The sequence below is a fragment of the Pieris rapae genome, chromosome 1 (assembly GCF_905147795.1).
Source record: "Pieris rapae chromosome 1, ilPieRapa1.1, whole genome shotgun sequence".
Taxonomy (NCBI): Eukaryota; Metazoa; Arthropoda; class Insecta; order Lepidoptera; family Pieridae; genus Pieris; species Pieris rapae.
Genome location: NC_059509.1, coordinates 11,213,480 through 11,233,863, shown reverse-complemented (window position 1 = coordinate 11,233,863; position 20,384 = coordinate 11,213,480). Strand labels below are relative to the sequence as shown.

At 34.2% G+C, this 20,384-nt stretch overlaps 1 protein-coding gene across 2 annotated transcripts in view; it reads right to left on the bottom strand.

Annotated features, from left to right (window-relative positions):
- Positions 1–1,710: 1,710 nt before the first annotated feature.
- Positions 1,711–20,384, bottom strand: part of LOC110994357 (hemicentin-1) — a 69,398-nt gene continuing 50,724 nt past the window's right edge. The window contains exons 2-14 of one of the 2 annotated variants that reach the window (XM_045628877.1): positions 19,322–19,470; positions 17,940–18,066; positions 17,183–17,379; positions 11,170–11,280; positions 9,797–9,997; positions 8,276–8,439; positions 7,092–7,245; positions 6,636–6,766; positions 5,900–6,059; positions 5,337–5,675; positions 4,903–5,178; positions 3,305–3,472; positions 1,711–2,977 (exon numbers count right to left, since the gene is read on the bottom strand). In XM_045628877.1, the coding sequence (XP_045484833.1) occupies positions 2,805–2,977; positions 3,305–3,472; positions 4,903–5,178; positions 5,337–5,675; positions 5,900–6,059; positions 6,636–6,766; positions 7,092–7,245; positions 8,276–8,439; positions 9,797–9,997; positions 11,170–11,280; positions 17,183–17,379; positions 17,940–18,066; positions 19,322–19,409 (2,289 nt within the window). In that variant the 5' untranslated portion in view covers positions 19,410–19,470 and the 3' untranslated portion in view covers positions 1,711–2,804. Of the gene's footprint in view, positions 2,978–3,300; positions 3,473–4,902; positions 5,179–5,336; positions 5,676–5,899; positions 6,060–6,635; positions 6,767–7,091; positions 7,246–8,275; positions 8,440–9,796; positions 9,998–11,169; positions 11,281–17,182; positions 17,380–17,939; positions 18,067–19,321; positions 19,471–20,384 lie in introns of both variants that reach the window. The other variant, XM_045628879.1, reaches the window with a different exon arrangement.

Genomic DNA, 20,384 nt, shown 5'->3' with positions numbered 1-20,384 from the left:
GCCGTGAAATATTTGTGAAATTAAATACGTCACATACTATTTGGGTTTTCATAAATTACTATTTTTGTTGATAAAAACGTGCGCATGTTCTATTTTTGACAAATTGAACTACTTTTAAAATTCTATATTATCTTTCCAATTTATCGCTTATTTTTATAAGTAGTTCTTATTTTCAAAAATAGAACTAAATTTTAAAAACTTTTATACTATAAGTCATACCATTGTATTTTCATATAACCGAGCAAAACAATCAATTGTTTTATTAACACGAAGGCATAAAAATGTGTTTATTTTAGCAAATTTAATTAGAAGTTAATAAGCAGTTCAACAATTTATTATTATAATATAACTTTAATTTCTTTTACAAGGTCCTAAGGTCGAGACAAATTAGTTAATAATATTTCACAAGACTAAGCCACTGATCAGGTTAAAAATGTTAAAACATCAGAATTCTGTTTGGTGTGATCTTGTAATGGAAAGTCTCTAAAGTACACCCTTAATACAATACTCTTTTATCCTTACAATTTGTCAACTATCAGATAAAAAATGTAGTATATTTAACAAATTGTCCAAGTTTTGTGGTCTTTGTGTCAGCCGCACCAGAAGTACCGTGGAGGTTATGGAGACGATGATCAAGAGAAGAGCACCTTTTGATACTCCGGTTTCCTTATCAAGAATGACAATCAATAGCACAGACTGCGGTATTCTTTTTTATTCAAATTAAACTAATTATAAGGTGCTTAAGGTTATTTACATATTTGCGTATTGTTCTCACGAGTATGTAAGTGCGTGCTCCTATTTCACCATGTCTCCTGCTGAGGACAAATCTTTGTTTGAATTTATTTTATTATTCTTTATTACTCAAGATATCATATGGAACATGGTAGTGGTTGCAAACATTGTGTAAAAAAACCTGGCGATTAAAAAGAGTGTCGGAGAGTTTATTACCAGTTCTTCTCTTCCGTTCTACGCCCTTGATTTGAGAACTGGCAGTAAATGTAAAATTAGATTCATTAAATTTTTTTGACGTTCATAAGTGTACATTGTGTTACCTATATGAATAAATGAATTTTGACTTGACTCTGACCATATAAAACGAACTATTATATGTGAATATTAAATACGAACTCTTTCCTTCCTCTGAAGAGAATAAGATAACTGCTTTATTAAAAATAATAGTTGCGCTGCAACCCTTGGATGATTAAGGATAGAATTAGGATTAGTTTTAAAAGGCGTTCAAAAGATTTATGTGCCTATGAGTATTCAGGTTTAAGGCATGCCAGTTTCCTGCTCGTTTTTCCTTCACCGCATAACCGATAAAGCATATATTTTACATTAATGTTATGTTCAAACACTATTTATACTTAATAATGCGCTCCAATCCTTGGAAATTATGATGAATCATCAAGTATTTAGGAATCCGTCCGGTAGTTTGTTTGTTACAAACATAAAAATGTGTCCTCTTTATGACTCAAAGTCAAACTCGAAATAACTTTTCTCATATACCAAGGCCTGTGATAATTATTTGTCAATCCTGTGATCAGTGATCATTTGGCATGGAAACAATGTTCATGTTATTCCTTAAAATATATTCGGAATCGTCAGAAGTCATTGACGATCAAAATAAGATTCACTAATTTTTTTTAGACATTTCGAGGGATGTAACATTATTGAAAAAAAAAAACAAAAAGCAGTTAAACAATTTATTATAATAAATAAAATATTAAATTATTTTACAAGGTTCCAGGGCCAACCCATTTTAGGTTAATAATATTTCACAAGATTAGCCACTTGATTAGGTTAAAAATCTTGAAAGATCAGATTTTGCTCGGTGTGGTCTTGACTTGCAAAATCAATGACGTACACCGTTTAAACAATACACTTTCCCATCCTAACTATCTGTCAAATATAAGATGAAATATGAAAAAAAAATCACAAATTTTCCAAGTTTTGTGGTCTTTAAAGCATTGAAGCACTGGATTCAGTGTTCAGTTCTACAACGACAGCAACTCTCTACTATTATTAAAAGAAGCTTTGAAAAGGAATTAAAAGTTGGAACACACGGAGTGACTAGTCAGTGATATGCGTTGTTTTAAGTACATAAAATATGTACGAGAATGTACCTAGTCTTGACTCAGAACCTTCGCCATAGGTAGTAGAAGAGCTGCCATCAAAACGCCATGTTTTTTTTATAGAACAGGGGGCAAACGGGCAGGAGGCTCACCTGATGTTAAGTGATACCGCCGCCCATGGACACTCGATGCTAGAGGGCTCGCGAGAGCGTTGCCGGCCTTTTAAGAATTTGTACGCTCTTTTCTTGAAGGATGTTATGTTATAGGCAGCTACGTTTGTCTTCAATTCTGTGATACAGTCCAGATACATCATACAATTCATGGTGGCTTTTTTTTGTACAGAATGTAAAATGACGGTAGCATATTCAAGCTTCTCTCACTGTACATTGTACCCAACTACCGAAATGTCATAAATTATGTATTCAACTGTAATACTTCAATGAGTTCGACAAAGTAGATGTCGAGTCAAATATTTTAATCGTACGGTAGAACTGAAAAATAGTGACAAAACAGTAAAAGAGAGGATGGTTGCCACAAAACGTTTTCAATCAACAATATACAAATATATACAGGAAAATAATAATATGTACTCTTATTAAAAAATATCGAATCATTTATTTTGATAGATCACGAATGTATATACAATTTAACGGTGACATATTATCAACACTTGGAAAATATTTTTACACTTTGTCACTTCATTCCTTGTAAACTCTTTCATGTTTTTTTTCACTAAACAGCACTTTCCCTGTGAAGCGTTAAGGTGACATCGGGTGGTGGAGGCTCCCAATCCCAATTCAGTCGTGCCTTAGATCGTCGGTCTACGGGGGGCCCCGACTCGTTGGAACCGTCCGAGTATCCACTACTGCAGGATCGAAGACTTCGCGATGCATGGATTTTATGTTCTAAAAATATGATATATATGAATAGGAATAGTAATTATTATATATTAGAAAATTTCTTAATTTATCTTAAAATATATGACTATAAAATAAGGTCCCGCAGATCAAGAGTCGAGGATAAAGAAATGGGAAATTAGTATATCAAAAAAAACTCTGAGATGGTCTGAAAATTAAGTAAAAGATATTGTTATACTCGTATTTTTTTATAGAACAGGGAGCGAACGGGCAGGAGGCAGGTTATTGGGTTTGGCCGTTAATCTGTACCGCTATTTAACAAAGAATTGATCAATTCTTAATCCCGACCATGACACTGGCTAAATCCTTACCTACCTCCTATAGTATCCAAGTAATCTCTTGCGACATCATCCAGCTGCAGGACCTGTATTACAGGGACTGGCTTACGTCTGGATCTTTGAATTAGCCGCACCAGAAGTACCGTGGAGGTTATGAATACGATAACCAGGAGAAGAGCACCTATTGATATTCCCACGTCCTTATCTAGAATGACAATAGAATAAGTGCAACAACAAAAAAGTTTTATAGGGTGCTTAAGTTTCTGATCATATATAACGAACATACTGATTCTGTTATAGTATATACAAACTCGTTCCTTTCTTTAATCAGAATAAGATAAATGCTTTATTAATCAAATACACAACTACACGCAATACTCGTCGAGCGAGTTCTATCATATATAAATCTATTAGGTATGAGGGTGTGCAATTATTTAATCAATTACGATCTCAATTTCGAAATATTGGAGTGTTTGACAAATTCAAAAAGGCAGTAAAGATGCATGTTAGAATGAACACAGTTGACTTAAATGAAGACGGCTTATGGCGACGTGTATCTCGGTCGTATATACAAATTAATATTAAGTTTCTCATGTAAATAAAATTCATTCATTGTATTTTATTTCTTCGTCAATTATTAATTTTTTGATAAATATCGAACATGGTGTTGGGCTTTCGATTATGACATAGACGTTTTTCTAATATCAATCATCCGTAGCTGCTATTATATTATATTCGAAGTTTTGCATTCCCTAAAGATAATAAGATAACTGCTATATTACAAAAAATAGTTCCGTTACGACGCTTGGTCATCTAATATTACTGTATCTGTTTTGTGATTAGTTTTTAAAAGGCATACCAACAACCTTTCGTGCCTTACACGCGTATGAAGATTCAGGTTTAAGGCATGCCAGTTTCCTGCTCGATTTTCCTACACCGCAGTTAAATGCCAAATCATAGTAATATTCAAAAACAAATTTTAATTAATCAATATTTAAACAATATTTTGTTCTTATCAATCCTGTGTCACTGCAGCGTATAATTAATTAAGACAAATAATTAATTTAAAATCTGTCAAAGTAATTTATCTATCTTATATATAAAATTCTCGTGTCACAATGTTAGTTACCATACTCCACCGAAACTGCTTGACAGATTTTTATCAAAATTTTATATGCATATTCAGTAGGTCTCGGAATCGGCTACTACGGATCTATTTTGCATAATGCTAATGCTAATATCTGCTTAGATAGTAATAAATAGATATGGAGTGTCCACCTCAACATTTTTTTTTTATATTTTTTACGAAATTTTTTGTTTCTATTTTTTTATGATACAACATATAAAAATACATACAACCCTTAATTTCCACCCTCTACAGTTAAACCCTATTTTTTGATTGATTTAGGTTGGTCACAAGGGTAGCGTAGCAAAATGTTCCATGTTGGTGTGTACTAAAAGCCAGACTAGGCATTAAGGAGAAACGAAGTTCGCGGGGACGGGGGAGCTAGTATATAAATAAATGAATCTTTATTTCCCATGGTCACGGCACAACACGTAAACGGCTGGACCGATTTCACTAATTTAATTTTATAAGAGCAAAAGCACTGAACGCCATAATGATGTATCACTTACATTTCCACCAGGGTGTTTCTGCGGCGTCTAGTAAATTTTCAGTTGGCCTCAAAAGGAGAGCTCTTGAGCATCCATATCTGTTGCATGCTGATGCTGCAGCTTCGTCGCCCATTTTCAGGTTTCCGAGAGGACCTCTCACCAGCCACGGAACTCCATTGCCTTGCGCCAGCGCTTGGCTTACTCCAAATCCCATAGAACCACGCTTCTCCAAGTACATTGAGGCGTTGGATGTGGATATTCTCCAGACTGATACTTCATAGTAGGTTGCGTTTTCCACTGAAAATGAAAATGTTATTCTATATGCCAATAAAAAATATGTTCTAAACATTATATTTAATTGGTATGTCTTACTTTATTTAGTTTCTTCATTAAATATTTTTATTCTAAATTTTAAAATTAAAAAAATATATTTTGATACATTAATGAGTATCTACCTGGTACACATCTCATTTGAAACTCCTCATACTCATAGGCCAGGTCACACTGCTGAGGTTGTGGTGGTCTTAGCTGTTCCAGCGAAAATACCTTCTTACACGGCTTCTCCTGGGATGCCACGCCATTACCAGCTTCACAACTGGCATCCAGAAGCCCTGAAAGGCTTCCCGTAAGCTGGCTTAGCGGCAGAATGGGCGAGCCAGTTGTAAGGTGCTGTACATCTTCGCCAGATGTTTGAATGTGCCAGAAAAACGTATCTGGTTCCGGTAAACCACGTACGCTGCATTTCAGAGTTTCTTTGACCAATGTGATCCCGCTATTTTTGCATTCTGGAGGATCTGTAAATTCATAATTAGTCTGTCTATTAAAATTTTAATACATTTATTGTGTCTTACGGTCAATATTAACGCGGTATAAAACAAATTTCTTTACGCTGTCCATAGACTTAAATGGTTGAGTTTCGAAGTTTGTATTAATAGTTAAGAAGACAGAATATCTAGGGGATCTAGAGGCAGATCTAGGGGTTTTCGTGAAATAAAAATAACTTCTGTATAACACTTACAATAAACAATAATGCTAATCGCTTCAGATCTGGTCTCACCGACGCCATTCGCGGCTGCACATGAGTATTGTCCCGCATGCTTTCTCTCAGTCTCAACTATTGTCAGACTCTGGGCTTTGGTTTGGCTTCCCCATATACTGTTTGGTTTTATTTCTATATTCTGAAAATAATAGTAATACATAATGGAAACAGGTAGTAATTATTATAAAGTCGTGCGTTAAAACACTTGCTTTTAGGCTAAAAATAAAATTGAGTGTCCGCCTTACTATCCTTTTCCTTCCATTGGAAATGATTTGCTCGTTGCGATGTTGACTGCGTACAATACGATTATATCAAAGGCGTTACATTCCCAGTATAAAAGACAATTCTAAAGGTTTTAAACATTTTGTATTTTGTGTTGTACAACAAAACCCTCAGACTCCAAAGTTTTCTTCTGATAAAAAACTACCCTTCAATCAGTACGAATATCATATTCAGTTAGTTGTGGACTGGTTGACGATGCTATCTTTGGGTTGGAAGAACAGCACATTACCTTATTTCTGCCACAGTTCTATTCAGTCATTTGTATCGTGGAAATTATTTAAATATACTAAATGATACAAAGCTCTGCCTTTAACTTTAGACAAGGGAATACCATTCAGAAATATTCGCATTTCCTTTTCAGTAGTCCAAATCCTCAAATGCATGGACCGTCTAGATTTCTTAGGTCAAGGAGTAATACGTAAAAAATACTTACATTAAAATACCATGTATAATTGTTAACCGGTGGGTTAGCCTTCGTCTCGCATGTCAAATGCAAAGTGTCCAGTTCTGAAACCTCATTCAGTCTTCCATCTCCATCTTTTATTACTTCCACTAATGGACTATCTGTAAAAGTTTAAATTTACATGTTTCTTTAGTATTCTCATAAACGTCTGGATATTTGTAGTTGCCCCCGCACACATTGAAATTAAATTTTAATTAAATTGTTTAATTTATTAATCGATGTATTTTTATTTTATTAGTGCTTGGTACATTAGTTCTTGTATTTTATTTTTCTTATGCACTAATGTATAATTGTGCCGTAAAAGTTCGATGTCAATTAAGGAATTTTCTTTTAATTTCCAGTTTTCGGCGACTAAGGTTAAAAATCAAATAAGAGATCAGATAAGAGAGTTAGATACTAGCGACATCTTTTGAAAAAAATACTTACAAGTAACATTTAACACAACCACATCAGCTTTGGAATTTCTATCGGGCGCCATAGCACTGTTCGTTGCGATGCAAGCAAGCGTTGCGCCGTGGTCGCCGACAGATGGCGTTAATTCTAAATACGACACAGCCGTACGGGATGAGTTAATGACGCTCTGAAAAACATTATTTCCTTCTTATTGGAATTTATACACAGATTTTTGTAGTTATTATGTAGATATGATTTTCTTCTTACCCAAAAAAACTATATCTATTTAATGAAATCAATTATTAATTAGAATAAATTTCCCATATTTTAAAATTAACCTATTAATAAACAGTTGAAAGTTATACAAAATAATTTAAATGAGCATTAGAGAAAAATCATAAATTTGTTTTAAAATTGCGTAAGAAATCTCTGTAACAAAATGTCCAATATAGAAATCTAACTACAATCGGGTCAGAATACTTAAATACTTTATATGTATATATTATGTACGTTTCCTGGGTCATCGGGTGCTTTAAATAATAGAAGATTTTTGTCGTACTTTATATAAACTCGCGTATAACAATAGAATATGAGCGAATTAATAGAATGTTAATTGCTATGTAACGAATGAATGCAATTTAACCGTCAAAGCGAGTGCCTACGTGTGGCTATGCTTTCGGGGTGTAACTCCCACGATTTAGTTAATTGCGAATGACTGCACAGTAATCTCTGTGCCTGCGTCCGGCTATACTCTTGGGGCATAACTCCGACTATTGAGGAAATCGTCACGCTTGTCAACGAGCAAAATGGACAAGCCTTTGGCAAGTACATCGGGAATCATCTCGCAAAACTAAGAATAACTGAGTGAGCAAAACAGTACAGTCTTGGCTTGTACATATGATTATATTGCGGCATTGTTACCGCTGAATCAATGTAGCATAAATAAAAAAATGTATTTCCCTGGCTGAAAAAGGTATTCGCCCAGTTATTCCACGCGTCAAACTGCGATTCAACTACAGCCAAAACTTTACAACCTGGGCAAATTCGGGGCAGATTGCCAGTACAACATAAGTTTATTTTCGTTCAATGCATTCCCAAACCTTATAAAGAATTTCTATCATTAAGGATTCGGGAATCGGTCCAGCAGTTTGTTTGATACAAACTTACAAGTCTATCCTCCTTATAAAACGAGTTTAGCGATTATTAAAATAGCCGACCTGATTACTGTGTTGTGACAAGTGTCGGTGGTCCAGCCACCAAATAATATCCGGAGATGGGTAGGACCCATGTGCTATACACCTTGCGACCGCAGTTTTGCCAGCCTGCAAAGCATCACCATTGGTTCCACGAACCCAGTGTATTGACACGTTGAAGGCAGGTACTGAAAATATTTACACCTGTTTATATTATATTTACTTCCATCAGATAATACGTTTACGTAAGTTTCAGCAAGATGTTGTGTCATTTTCATATTTTTTGAAGTGAAACTTCTTAAAGCGCATGAATGTATTTTTTTATGGATGATACGCAATAAGAATAATATAAGTGTCACGTCAAAGAAAAGGGAGAGACCGATTGAGAGAGAGTGAGAAAGGGCGAACGTAGCATGAAGGAAACAGCCATGGAGCGAAACTAAGTAGTAAGAAAGTGAAAAAGATCGAGAGAGAGAGAGATATATAGAACGTCACACAGTGCCATGGAGATAGAGGTGTGAGGGCTATAGTGAGAAAGATCAAGAGAAAGAATAAGAGAGAATGAGAAAAAATACACGCTATTGGTTGAAGTATTTGTTTAGTAGTTACATATTAGAACTTAAGATGGCAATTTTGTCGCATAACGTCTTGTGCAGTAAACGGTGATTTTTTTATTAATAATATCATTAGCACGTATACAGTGTGTAAACAGTGTGAATATAGATTTACAAATACATGGAGTAATCAAATACTGGTACATGATCTATTGGGGCTTTTACCTTAGTAATAACTAATTTACAAAGAAGTTTCACTTCTGATATGTATTGTGTATTGATTACACTTAATTATTGATAGCAAAATTAATTACTTCATCGATAGTACTAGATCGCTTATGCCAGCAGTTATCCCGATTGTCAATTAACAATTAACAAGTGGCCTTATCACTAAGTGATATATCAGGTAACCTTGGTTATAAACTTGAAGAAAATTTTGAGTTAAAGTTGAGAGAAATAAACAAAATAAAGTTTTTAGATTTTTTATAGGATATTAACGCAAATTTGTCACATTATGTGCAACTCTACGTTTCGACTGCTCGGCGACAGTAATCGTAGTCAGCGAAAGAGTGGCATATACAGTTGAATGATATTTGATATTGTCATTTATTAATATATGACATGGCTGCCATATAAACGTCATTTAGGTACTAACATTGTGCCATACTAATGTCATTGCCATATTAACGTCATTGCAGTATCAACATGTTGCCATACTGACGTCATTGCCGTATTAACATGTTGCCATACTAACGCCATTGCCGTTTAACAACTTGCCATACTAACGCCATTGCCGTTTAACATGTTGCCATATTAACGTCATTGCCACAATGTTGCTATTTGGAGTATGCTGCTGGATTTTTTGTTATATTTTTTATTGTAAGAAAATTAATAATATTATTATTTCTATACAATAATAATCTGGTTGTGATACAACTTATGGATTTCTGAAAAATACGTAGGTTTCTAAAAAATACGTTATTATACTTACAATATAATTCAATCTTAAGACCAGATATCACAGGTTGTGTTAGATGCGTGTTGCTGGCCCTGCAAGAGAGAGACCGGGCGTTGTCCCGAGTGAGAGGCAGATAGAGTTCGTTCTCCCTCACCCCAGGTATGTCGCTGACACCATCTGATGCGTCCACTAGATCCTCGCCGGAGTACCAACTAATTCGAGGTGGAGGTCTACCTGAACATTAAAAGTTAAAAATTCATAGCTCTATACACTATTTCTTTATGAATAAATATTTAATGACACTTTGTGTTCATCATTAAAACGCTCAGTCTGAAAAGAAAGAACAGCTCAACGTTTTGGTTTCTCAATATATTCTTATTTAAATTTAAAAATGTATTAGTACACACAGACACACAGATATAACTACGCAGGCACACAGAGATGTTAGAAATTATGGAATTTGTAAATATTTGCTAAGAAACGAGGATTTAGAATGTAATCCTTGCTTTACTTATTTAACGGATAAACTACGGTAGAACTTAGGTAAATCAGTATATAAATACTGCTGAGTCTTTTTTTTTTAAATTCTTTCATAAGGTTACTGAGCTATTTCAATATTATGTTTACGGTCCAACGTATTTTACTTATTTATGACTTGCGGATTTTATAACACAAGGACCAAACGGAAGGAGATACGATCTGCCTTTGATCGATAGTATTTCGCTGACTTACAAAACATTATAACACCCTTTAAAAATGTTATAGTTCATTCAACAAAAATTCGTTTAAACGCCCAAAAACGTAAGTCTACGATTTATATTCGCGCTTAAACTTATGCCCAATGCCGATACTTTTTCATAATTGATTTGATTGACTGATGTTTACAAATACATAATATTTGACTCTGCTATGGAAAGATTGTTCTATCAAAGCGCTAAATCGAGCAAACGATGCACCTTTTATTTGTTAATTATGTATGTCAACACGAACCCGTATATATCTACGTATAATATACGGATGTAATAGTTTGAAGTTCGTATGTAGCCTCGTTTAAAATAATACGTTTATTTTGGAACATAAGATCTTCTAGGTATCACTTATTCCACGTCAATCAATTCAAACTTGTAGGCATCCCTACTCATCGGCAAAGACAGAGGGTGTTGGCCGAGAGAAAAAGCCGGCGTAAGAAACTCTCGGTACTCTTTTTAAAAAAAAAAGCAAATCATCAAACCAAAATCGTTTCCGAATCTTACCCTAAGCAAACTGTATGCATTTGCGCTTTGATGTTTAAAATCGTTATCTTATTCTAATTATAATAGTTACTATCAAAGAACTACCGATGAATCAGAAATATTTAGAATACAAGAAAACATTTTAACTTCCTATGAAACACGAAAAACCCTTACCTCCAATAACGAGACAACTTAACACCAAAGTGTCACCTTCGTGATATGGGCCAATTTTATTCTCAACTTTGTTCCCCAATTCGTCCAGAAAAAATGGTTGACTTGGTAACACTGAAAAAAGAATGACATTTAAGCACAATATAAACCCGAAATAAATTTCTATTGTTCGGTAATATTGTAAAACATTTTCACATTTTTACCTCACGGCCCGGAGAGCACACAAAGTTTCTAAAGATGACTTGCGAAACAACAATGTTTCAGTTATTTTTTATACATTATTAACAATATTCAAAATTAAATAAAATAAATTTAAAAAGTTTGGTTGCTATCCATGACAGCGCTGCATTTCCTCGCTGTATTGCAATAAATTCTGGAGTTTTCGGTACCATCAACCTGGCACCGGATTAAATCTTTAATCGAATCCCTCGTCTCTACTCCAAAGGGAACAAAGGGAGGTAAGGTAAGAGGAGGGATAACGTAACCACACGGTTGTATCCCATACCAAAGCCCGTCCCATCTGGCCGCTTGCCATAAAACATTGACGGAGACAAGCGGCGTATTATGTCATAGAGCACAGCATGGCGAGAAAAATGACCTGGACTCTTTTGGCCTTGGACACCATTGGAAGACATGGTGTCCAAGGCCTTACTTCAAAGCCACAGAAACAGTTATGGGGAGTAAATGAAAGCTGATGGTGAATGAGAAATAATTCAGTCAGTCTAAAAGGGTGCCAGTTATAGGTTAAGGATTCCTGTGTCTGTGTTCTAATAATTTATATTTATTTAATTGACGCTTAGAAGGTTCGAGCCTGGGTCGCATGGTAAGCACGGATTTCTTGCATCTGTTAAATCCGCGATCTCGTTTATCATACTGCTAGATTTGTGAACCGATGAGGCACTGGAAGAGCTAAACTAATATTTGTAATATTATTTCGATTCCGATTTTGGCTATGACATGAAGGTGGAAAACGAATGATTATAAATTCCAATCAAAATAAAAGTTTCAATCATCACACTGGGTGGGATGAGCAACGGAAATTGATTTGAGACAGCTGTTTATTAAACTAAACTATATTGTTTAATAAATTAAATATAATAATTAATAATTAAACTATATTGTGTTGTTACGATTCCTGAATTTAGCATCAAAATTGTAATTATTTTCATCTCATATTTATTATTAATAGTATTTCATTGTAATCTATTTCTCGTATTACTCATAGTAAAACAACGTCCATTGGATGGTGGACGACATAACTCCAGAACTCTAAGTCACTTAACTCACAACCTGGTGGCAAGAGAAAACCCGGTAGACCGGGGCTGCGTTGGTGGGATGGATTTGTAAAGGACATCGTACTAAAGGGATACGAATTTGAACGCAAGAAGCACTAGATTGCGATTTATTTCTATGTCTAATTTTATTTATGATTCTATGTCTAATTGAGAGGGCTAAGTTAGTGATGATGATTAAACATTGTATACGTTGGAACTCGTGTGGCCATTCACCAACCAGATGGACCGATAAAGTGGAACTGTATTGACAGGCGCTGGACAGAAACAAGTAGAAACAGATGTTTCGCTCCGATTAAAGAGAGAGTTGGAACTACCCGAATAAGACCCCACTCGGTTTCAGAAGTCGAAATATTCAGACGATACAATTTCCTAATATGGTATAAATATGAATAATACACACGAGAATATTAAAATTAATGTTTGTTTTATGCGAATATAATAACGCGGTACGTTTATGCCATAATCAAAAACCTATTACAAATACCTTCAAACATTTAGGCCTCATACCTATGTAATTGAGTCATTAGAATAATTATTAACTATAGAGTTTCTTGAAAACTATTAACAATAAATAAAATAATATCCCAGTCCAATAGGAGTAGACATGGCATTTTCTTTAACTACTTCTCTTTACTGTACAGGAGGAAAATGGGCTCACCTGATGTCAAATAATGTACATGGGCCCATTTCCAGAAGGCTCGCAAGTGCGTTACCGGTCTTTTAAGAATAAGAAAAATAACATCTGTCCTTGAAAGTCGAATTTATTCAAATATAAAGTGGGCAGGTCGTTCCACATAGTGGTGGTACCCAACAAAGACTAGGTGACACGGGTGGAATTTCGTATTCTGCGTTGAGGTGTTAATATAATATTAAAATCCTCTGAACACTCTCTATCATAAATGCAGTTGATAATGCAGAGACTTCACATGTCTACGCAGCGCCAAGGGATCAAGCCGATCGGAAAGCGACTGGTCGTCGACGATTGGAATCGTTGAATACGGTCAACCGAAAGGAGCTGGTATTGGGGAGTTCAGGTCCAGATATGGTGCTGGGGTGAGAACAGTACCCCATGTGGGGCAGGATTTGCGCTTTATAGTGAGAATAGAATCGCTCTTCGTACAAAACTAATAAATTATAAATTAATATTTAGGTAATTATTAGTAATCAAAGTGGATATAGTTTCCATAAAATCGCCGAGTAATGTTTATCGATCTGGTGTGATTAAAACCTGTTACGAGTCATTTTAACTTATATAACGTGTAAAGTGTATAATTAAACTAAGATATGTAAGACATGTTTATATACGCGTACAACTGAATACATTTATACCTTACGTTTTTTAAACATTTTTTACAAGTCAATCATGAGAATGTTAATTGCAACTTAAAAAATAGGACATTTCGCTTGATTGTGATTGGTCCAATTAAGGGCGTGTCGATGCTCTGTGATTGGACGAGAGAAACGCGTATCTTTTGTTTGACTCCTCGTACTTAAAATAAGTCAAGTGTATTTAAACTTAGTTCTGTATCGCGCTGCCTGGACATACAATGACCAATGTTTAAGTATTGACGTTTTTAGCTATCGCGGAATATGCTTAAAATAAGTATTAAGAATATCCATAGGGTAAAATCTGCATCTTGTGCACACCCCACATACACACCGTCATGTATGTACCCACACCTTTACCCTACCACACAAAACGGTCAAATTCGGTATTACTTAGTTTAATTGTATTGAATAATTTTAATTTATTTTCCTTCTGTAATGATTTACCTTTTTGTTTATATTATGTACTCCATCTGGACTATTTGTTTAGTATAATTGTTTTTATCAAATATATGTTAGCTATATTAGTACGATATAAATAACAATTAATTGGCTTTATTAACCAATTTTCAAATATTTAAATAATTTCGCGCGAAATTTGTATGCGAAATATAGAGAAGTTTTAGCATAAAGATTGAAGATACAAATTTTATCGCATTTTGTTGGTAATTAATGTGTCGAGAGGTATAAGAGCCACTTAATTATTCATATTAACCTGGATTTTATGCAGTGTTTTTGAATATTGCAATTTATGTTTAAATGTATGTTAACTCAGGCATGCATAGATAATGCAATAATAATATGCCTATATTCCTATGCAGAGTAGACCTAGTGATTTTAACGTTCGTCTCCCGTAGGGGTTTGGGGTCGTAGGTTCGTTCCCCAGCTGAGCACCAAAGGACATTCTGTCTATAAGCACATTTAACAATCGCTCCTCGTTCGAAACCTCCTCACATAATTGTCGATTATATTAATCACTGTTATACTTAAATCTGAGGCTTGTGAAGTAGTTGCCTAGAAGAACCCGCTCGAAAGCGATAAGGCAGCCATTTGCCCTCCTATTCATTTAATTATGTTCAATTTTTATATTGTAATGTAACGAAGTGTTAATAAATAAATTAAAAAAATGTTGTCTGTGTCATCGGTGTTCCTATTAAGCTATTCCTAATGAACCGTTAATAATTCAGAGTTAAAACAACGTTAATCTTTTTAAGATTCAGGACACACACAAGTTTCGTTCTACCCTCGCAATTTAAAACAATTGTTAATTGTAGGAAGCAGTTTGGTCTTGACCCATTTGGAATATAATTGGCAAGGTGTTCCCTCGGGGTTCACAGCCCGCTGAATTTTGTAGAAGCTCTATTTTGTATGAAGTACTAAGCGGGATTTTTTATTTACGTAATGCATGGTTTAGATGTAGTTTCAAAGTGAAATCAGAAGACATGCGAAATTGTTATTAAAACAGATGTTTCTACTACTATGTACATACTTAATACCCATGATATCCCGGTTTCAGAGCGCTCAAATTTAAAATTCTATATGAGATCGATATTGAATTGCGTGCTCATCAAAACAATATTATTCTATATATCTATGCAATTGGAAGGCATATACGACTTACGCCTACAAATCAATACGCCTCAATTCAAAACAACTCTATAGTAGTTTAAGTAGTAATTTTAAACTCTAAATTTTATTTGTTGTTTCAAATGTTAAATTTCAGTTTACTTTAGTTTTTTTTATGTATCATTGTTTATTAATGTACTAGCATGTTTTCTGTTTCATATACACCTATTGTTTATCTATAATATAATCTGTTTTGGATTTATGTATTGTCTTAGTGGATTATCTTATATGTATAAGTTATAATCTATAAGATTATTACATAAATATATATTTAAATAAATATTTATTTTATAATTAAACTAGAGTTAAAGTTAAACTGGTCAAAGTAACGCCTCTTGTTATCATAATTTTAGATAAAAACAAAAAGGCATAATCATGCTGTGTTCACAGCCGTCACCCATACAAGTAATGTCCGCGCGTCTTGCTCTAAATATTATTGGATGTGAGACAGATGTATTTAGTTGCACACTGGCTGAATTCACAAGAACTGCATTATTTATAATTAGTTATAAAATAGTTTAGGTTTTAAGTTTTTACTTCTTATGTTTTTAGTTCACTTTTCTATTGTACTATATTAAGTTACTACAAAAATAGGAAAAAAGGAAATAAACAAATGTTTTAAAATTAAATGGTAAATTTCGAAAGTTACTTCAGAAACAAACTTTTACACTATAGCATAAGATTTTAGCTTTAACAATAAATCTAGAGCAATCAAGTTGGTATGTAAACGAAACTATTAAAAGGGAAAATGAGGTTAATATGAAACAAGTTCCAAGGCGCCAGATAATAATGCCACTTTACTCTATTTTATAGCTGTTAGGTGATATTTACATTAATTCTGATGACTAGCTTAAACTTAAATATAAAGAACAAGCGAGGTTTGACGGTTACTTAATATATTATAATTAACATACATTTGTCTTCAACGGTTTCTCTTCCTTTTACTATGCTGTAGAAAGATGAACAGCTGGAACATTTCATCTAATAATTTTTTACTTAGTATGAAACTTAAATGTACCTGATCTCTCGCCCTACTGAGCTGTTTCACATCCCTGTCTTAATATAACACATGCACAAAAAACTTTCACGTGTATCAAATCTACATATATAATACGCGAGCATCGACTTATAACCAAACACGTCTTTTCACATAATAAGCGATACGAATGGATTTTTTAGATCACATTAAAACACTCACACACACATTAAACATTCCCACACACACCTTAATCAGTAAATTATTAGTAAATTGTCTTTGTATCTATGCTACGGTGCTCCCATGAAAAATGGGTAAAAATATTGATGGAATGGTACCCTAGAGACGGATAACGAAGAGGTTGACAATGCAAAAGATAGGTGGACAAACTCAATTTAACAGAAGGCTACAACTGGAGAAGAGTCGCAAAGGATAGAGAACAGTGGAAAGGGTAAGAAGAGGCATTTGTCAAGAGGCAAGAGGAGATATATCTACTGTAGTGAATATATTAAACATCACAGATCACAGTCTTGGAATACAAAAGCTATTATTATATTATAAATTGTCGGTCTTGTACATAATGTTTTAGTAATACTTTGTATATATGGTGCAATCAGTTTTCGCTATATTTTTTAATTTGATCATTGTTCATCATCTTTAAAACAAATGTGGATTGTCAATAAAATGTTAAATAAAAATTCTCTATAACATATTGACATTTCGCAACCTTATATCAGACCAATTTAGTATTTTAAAAATATACCTACTTATATAAAATAACGATTAGGCTTACCAATAACAGTTAAATTTACGCCAACATTTCTGGTAGGTGCTAGTAAGAAGTCCACACGGCAATGATAGAGGGCCTGGTCATCCCCCCTCAAGTCAGTTATCATGAGGCTGGTGGGCTGCTGTTGTATATCCGCCTGCAGCCTGTTGCTGGTGTTGAAGGAGATACTCGACCATTTAGTGCCGGTACGGGCGTCATAGCTGAAAAGGTAGATGCAAGATGATTCTTTAAGAGGTGATGGAGGAGTATGATGTTAGACTCTATACAAACATTGTTATTAGAAAGAGTGACTGAGGGTTCAGTTCTTCTCCATTGATGTGTAGATGGTTCTTATCTGGCCGCAAATGTATAATTGTGTCTTCTCCTGTGATGTTTGTCCGCCATGGACTCCTAAACTACTTAACCGATTTTTTGGCACACCGTGAGCGGTCTGGTCCAACTTAAGACATGGGATAGCTTAGTTCTTTAATTATAGTCACAATTTTATTTTATTGCAAATTATTTGTTTATTCTTTGATACAATGCAACAGATGGCGCTGTGTTAAAAGTACCAACGTTTCACGTAAACTATCTATCTTTCACACCAGTTCACCTACAGTTTCCCTTGAATAGCTTACTACTATGTAATATAATGAAAACCTTAGCCACAGCAACACTTGGCCGAGTCTGCTTGTATGTTATAAATGTTATAATATACATAAGCATTTTTAGAGACGATCGAAGCGAATAAAACACTGGCCGACATTTCATCTAGACTCACCTGTAAATTGGTGCATTGTCCTTATACCAGACAAGAAGCATTAATTCATCATCAGACGTATCTGGAGTTGAGTCACAAAACAACGTGGTGTTCCCCCCTTCCAAAGCATCCTGCCTTGACACTGGACCTGTGAAATATATGAATAAATAAACTAAAAAAAAGGTATGGCTAGTATTCGCCATTTTGCAAGCCATTAAATAGACTGACTTTACTGAGTACTTTCTTATTAGTCTTAGCAAAAGCTGATTAAAATCATACAATTGTTTTTACAAAAAATCATGAGTCGTGCAATCTTTGGTTGTGGGTCTGGGTCGACAAGGCCTTGATTGTATTCATGTTAGGCTTAATATATAAAATAAGTATAAAAAAATAAAATTAATATCTAAGTCTACGAAGGCTTCTTAATCAACAAAGTGTGAGAGAAATTTTCTTTCTTTGCATTAAACGCTTTAATATAACTTATGTCAAAGTGTGTCATAATTGAACAAGTTTTCATCAAGCAAGAACCGGAATGTCTAACTGTGGTTAATAATGTCATACAGTTCTGCATTTCTGTACAAAGTAACGACTTTGAAGTTCCTTTGGACTTTATACTTTAATCAACTTATGGTATTGTCATCTTGTTTGTATAACTATGGTGAAATAGTTTTAGATTATCCTTCACTATAGAGACATTCTAAAATATACAATGCAATTATATTGAGTACATAGTGATTACATGTTGTTAAAATTCATAAGATAAAGAAGAGTTTAATATATTCAAATTAAAACGTAGTGTTTTACTAGCTTATTTATTTATTTGCTATCTAGTTCCCAAGGTTACAATTGTAAGCTAAAACAATATCAAAACAATGTCACAGTGCTCATATATACGTCAAAGTCAAAGTCATATATTATATATGTGGTAAATTTGATTTGCCAATATTACTTTGACTACAAATTAACGACTATTTTATAATCTATAGTGACATTAATCTCATAGTCATTATAATTAAATTTAATTTTTCGTTTCGACACAAAGGCATTAGTGACAAACTAAGCAAAAGCCTTTAAAAATTAGACTATAATATCAAAATTAATGGCTGATAGATACAATTTATTTGCAGGTCGTGCTTTCTTGTAACTCCCTGCAGTTCTCCTTCCCCATTCAGTATCTCTTAGTGTTTATTCCCGTCAGCTTCTTTCGTCTCATCACACTTCATCGTATTTCGTTACAAATCAATAATAAACATAATAAAACATGTTATGAGTTAGGAGAAGTTTCAATGATCATTGTATTGTATAACTAAATAAAGTGAAACAGATTTTGGCAGTGAATTCTTAAACATTAATCATACTACTGTACGGAAGTTGTACATCTCTAAATGGCGAGAAATTCTTACCATCAGCTCCAGGCACGAAGGCAGCTATAGCAGTCAATGTGGCGATGAAAATTAAGAGCGCCGAAGAGACGCGCATCCTACGGTCCATCCATTCCTCTGCACTATTCTCTCATGAGGGGAAATGACCGCCCATTTCTTTTATTGAGGATCTAAAACAAGATTGTTCTGTTAATTGAATGTTGATTTTATGAGACTTTTTAAGTAAGAGTAAATTCTGCATTCTAAACAGGGACGATATCGTTGTCTCGAGAAATGTGCTCGACTCATATAAACATGAAGAAAGAGGAATTTTCAAACACAAAATACTGCCAATAACAGAAAAAGTAAATAAATGTCTTCTAATCTAGCACTTTTTTCGAGATGATATAAAAAAAACAAGTGGAGCACGAAGTACAGACTCGGGCAGTAACGCAAGTTCGGCTCTGTACATCGAAACAAACAACGTATATGGCGAGAGAACGTTGAGATATTTGCTACCGCGGCTAATAAATAGTCTACCCAAGCAGATATTAAATAGCCTAACGCTAACAAACATAAACTCTAAAATAAAATAAAATACATCTATATGCATTTGTCGCACTCCTAAACAAGACTGCTATGGTTACATTATTACATACCACAGCGATTTTCTAAAGTACCATACTGTGATATATTATATTATTTTTTTTAATAAAAAATAGAAACAAAATAATAAACAGAACTACACATTTTTTTGTGTAACGGGAGGCTCACCTAATGATACCGCCGCCCAAGGAAGCACATTTCCCGAAGGCTCGCAAGTGCGATGCCGGCCTTTTTATGAAATGGTATACGTCAATTTGTGTGATCCTAGCGAATACACGAATATGCACTGTTAGAGAAGAATTCGTGTACCATACAGAATGAAAAGACGATGCGTTCCGGCTATTGGAAACCAATGCTAATAATACCTTCGGGCTTATCAACGAAGACACGAAAATAATAAATAATTAGAAGTATAATACTGTCTGTTAACTCTACAATTACTATTTATATTTCTTTAATTCCAATTACGACTACCTACCGTTTCTTAAGTTTTCTATAC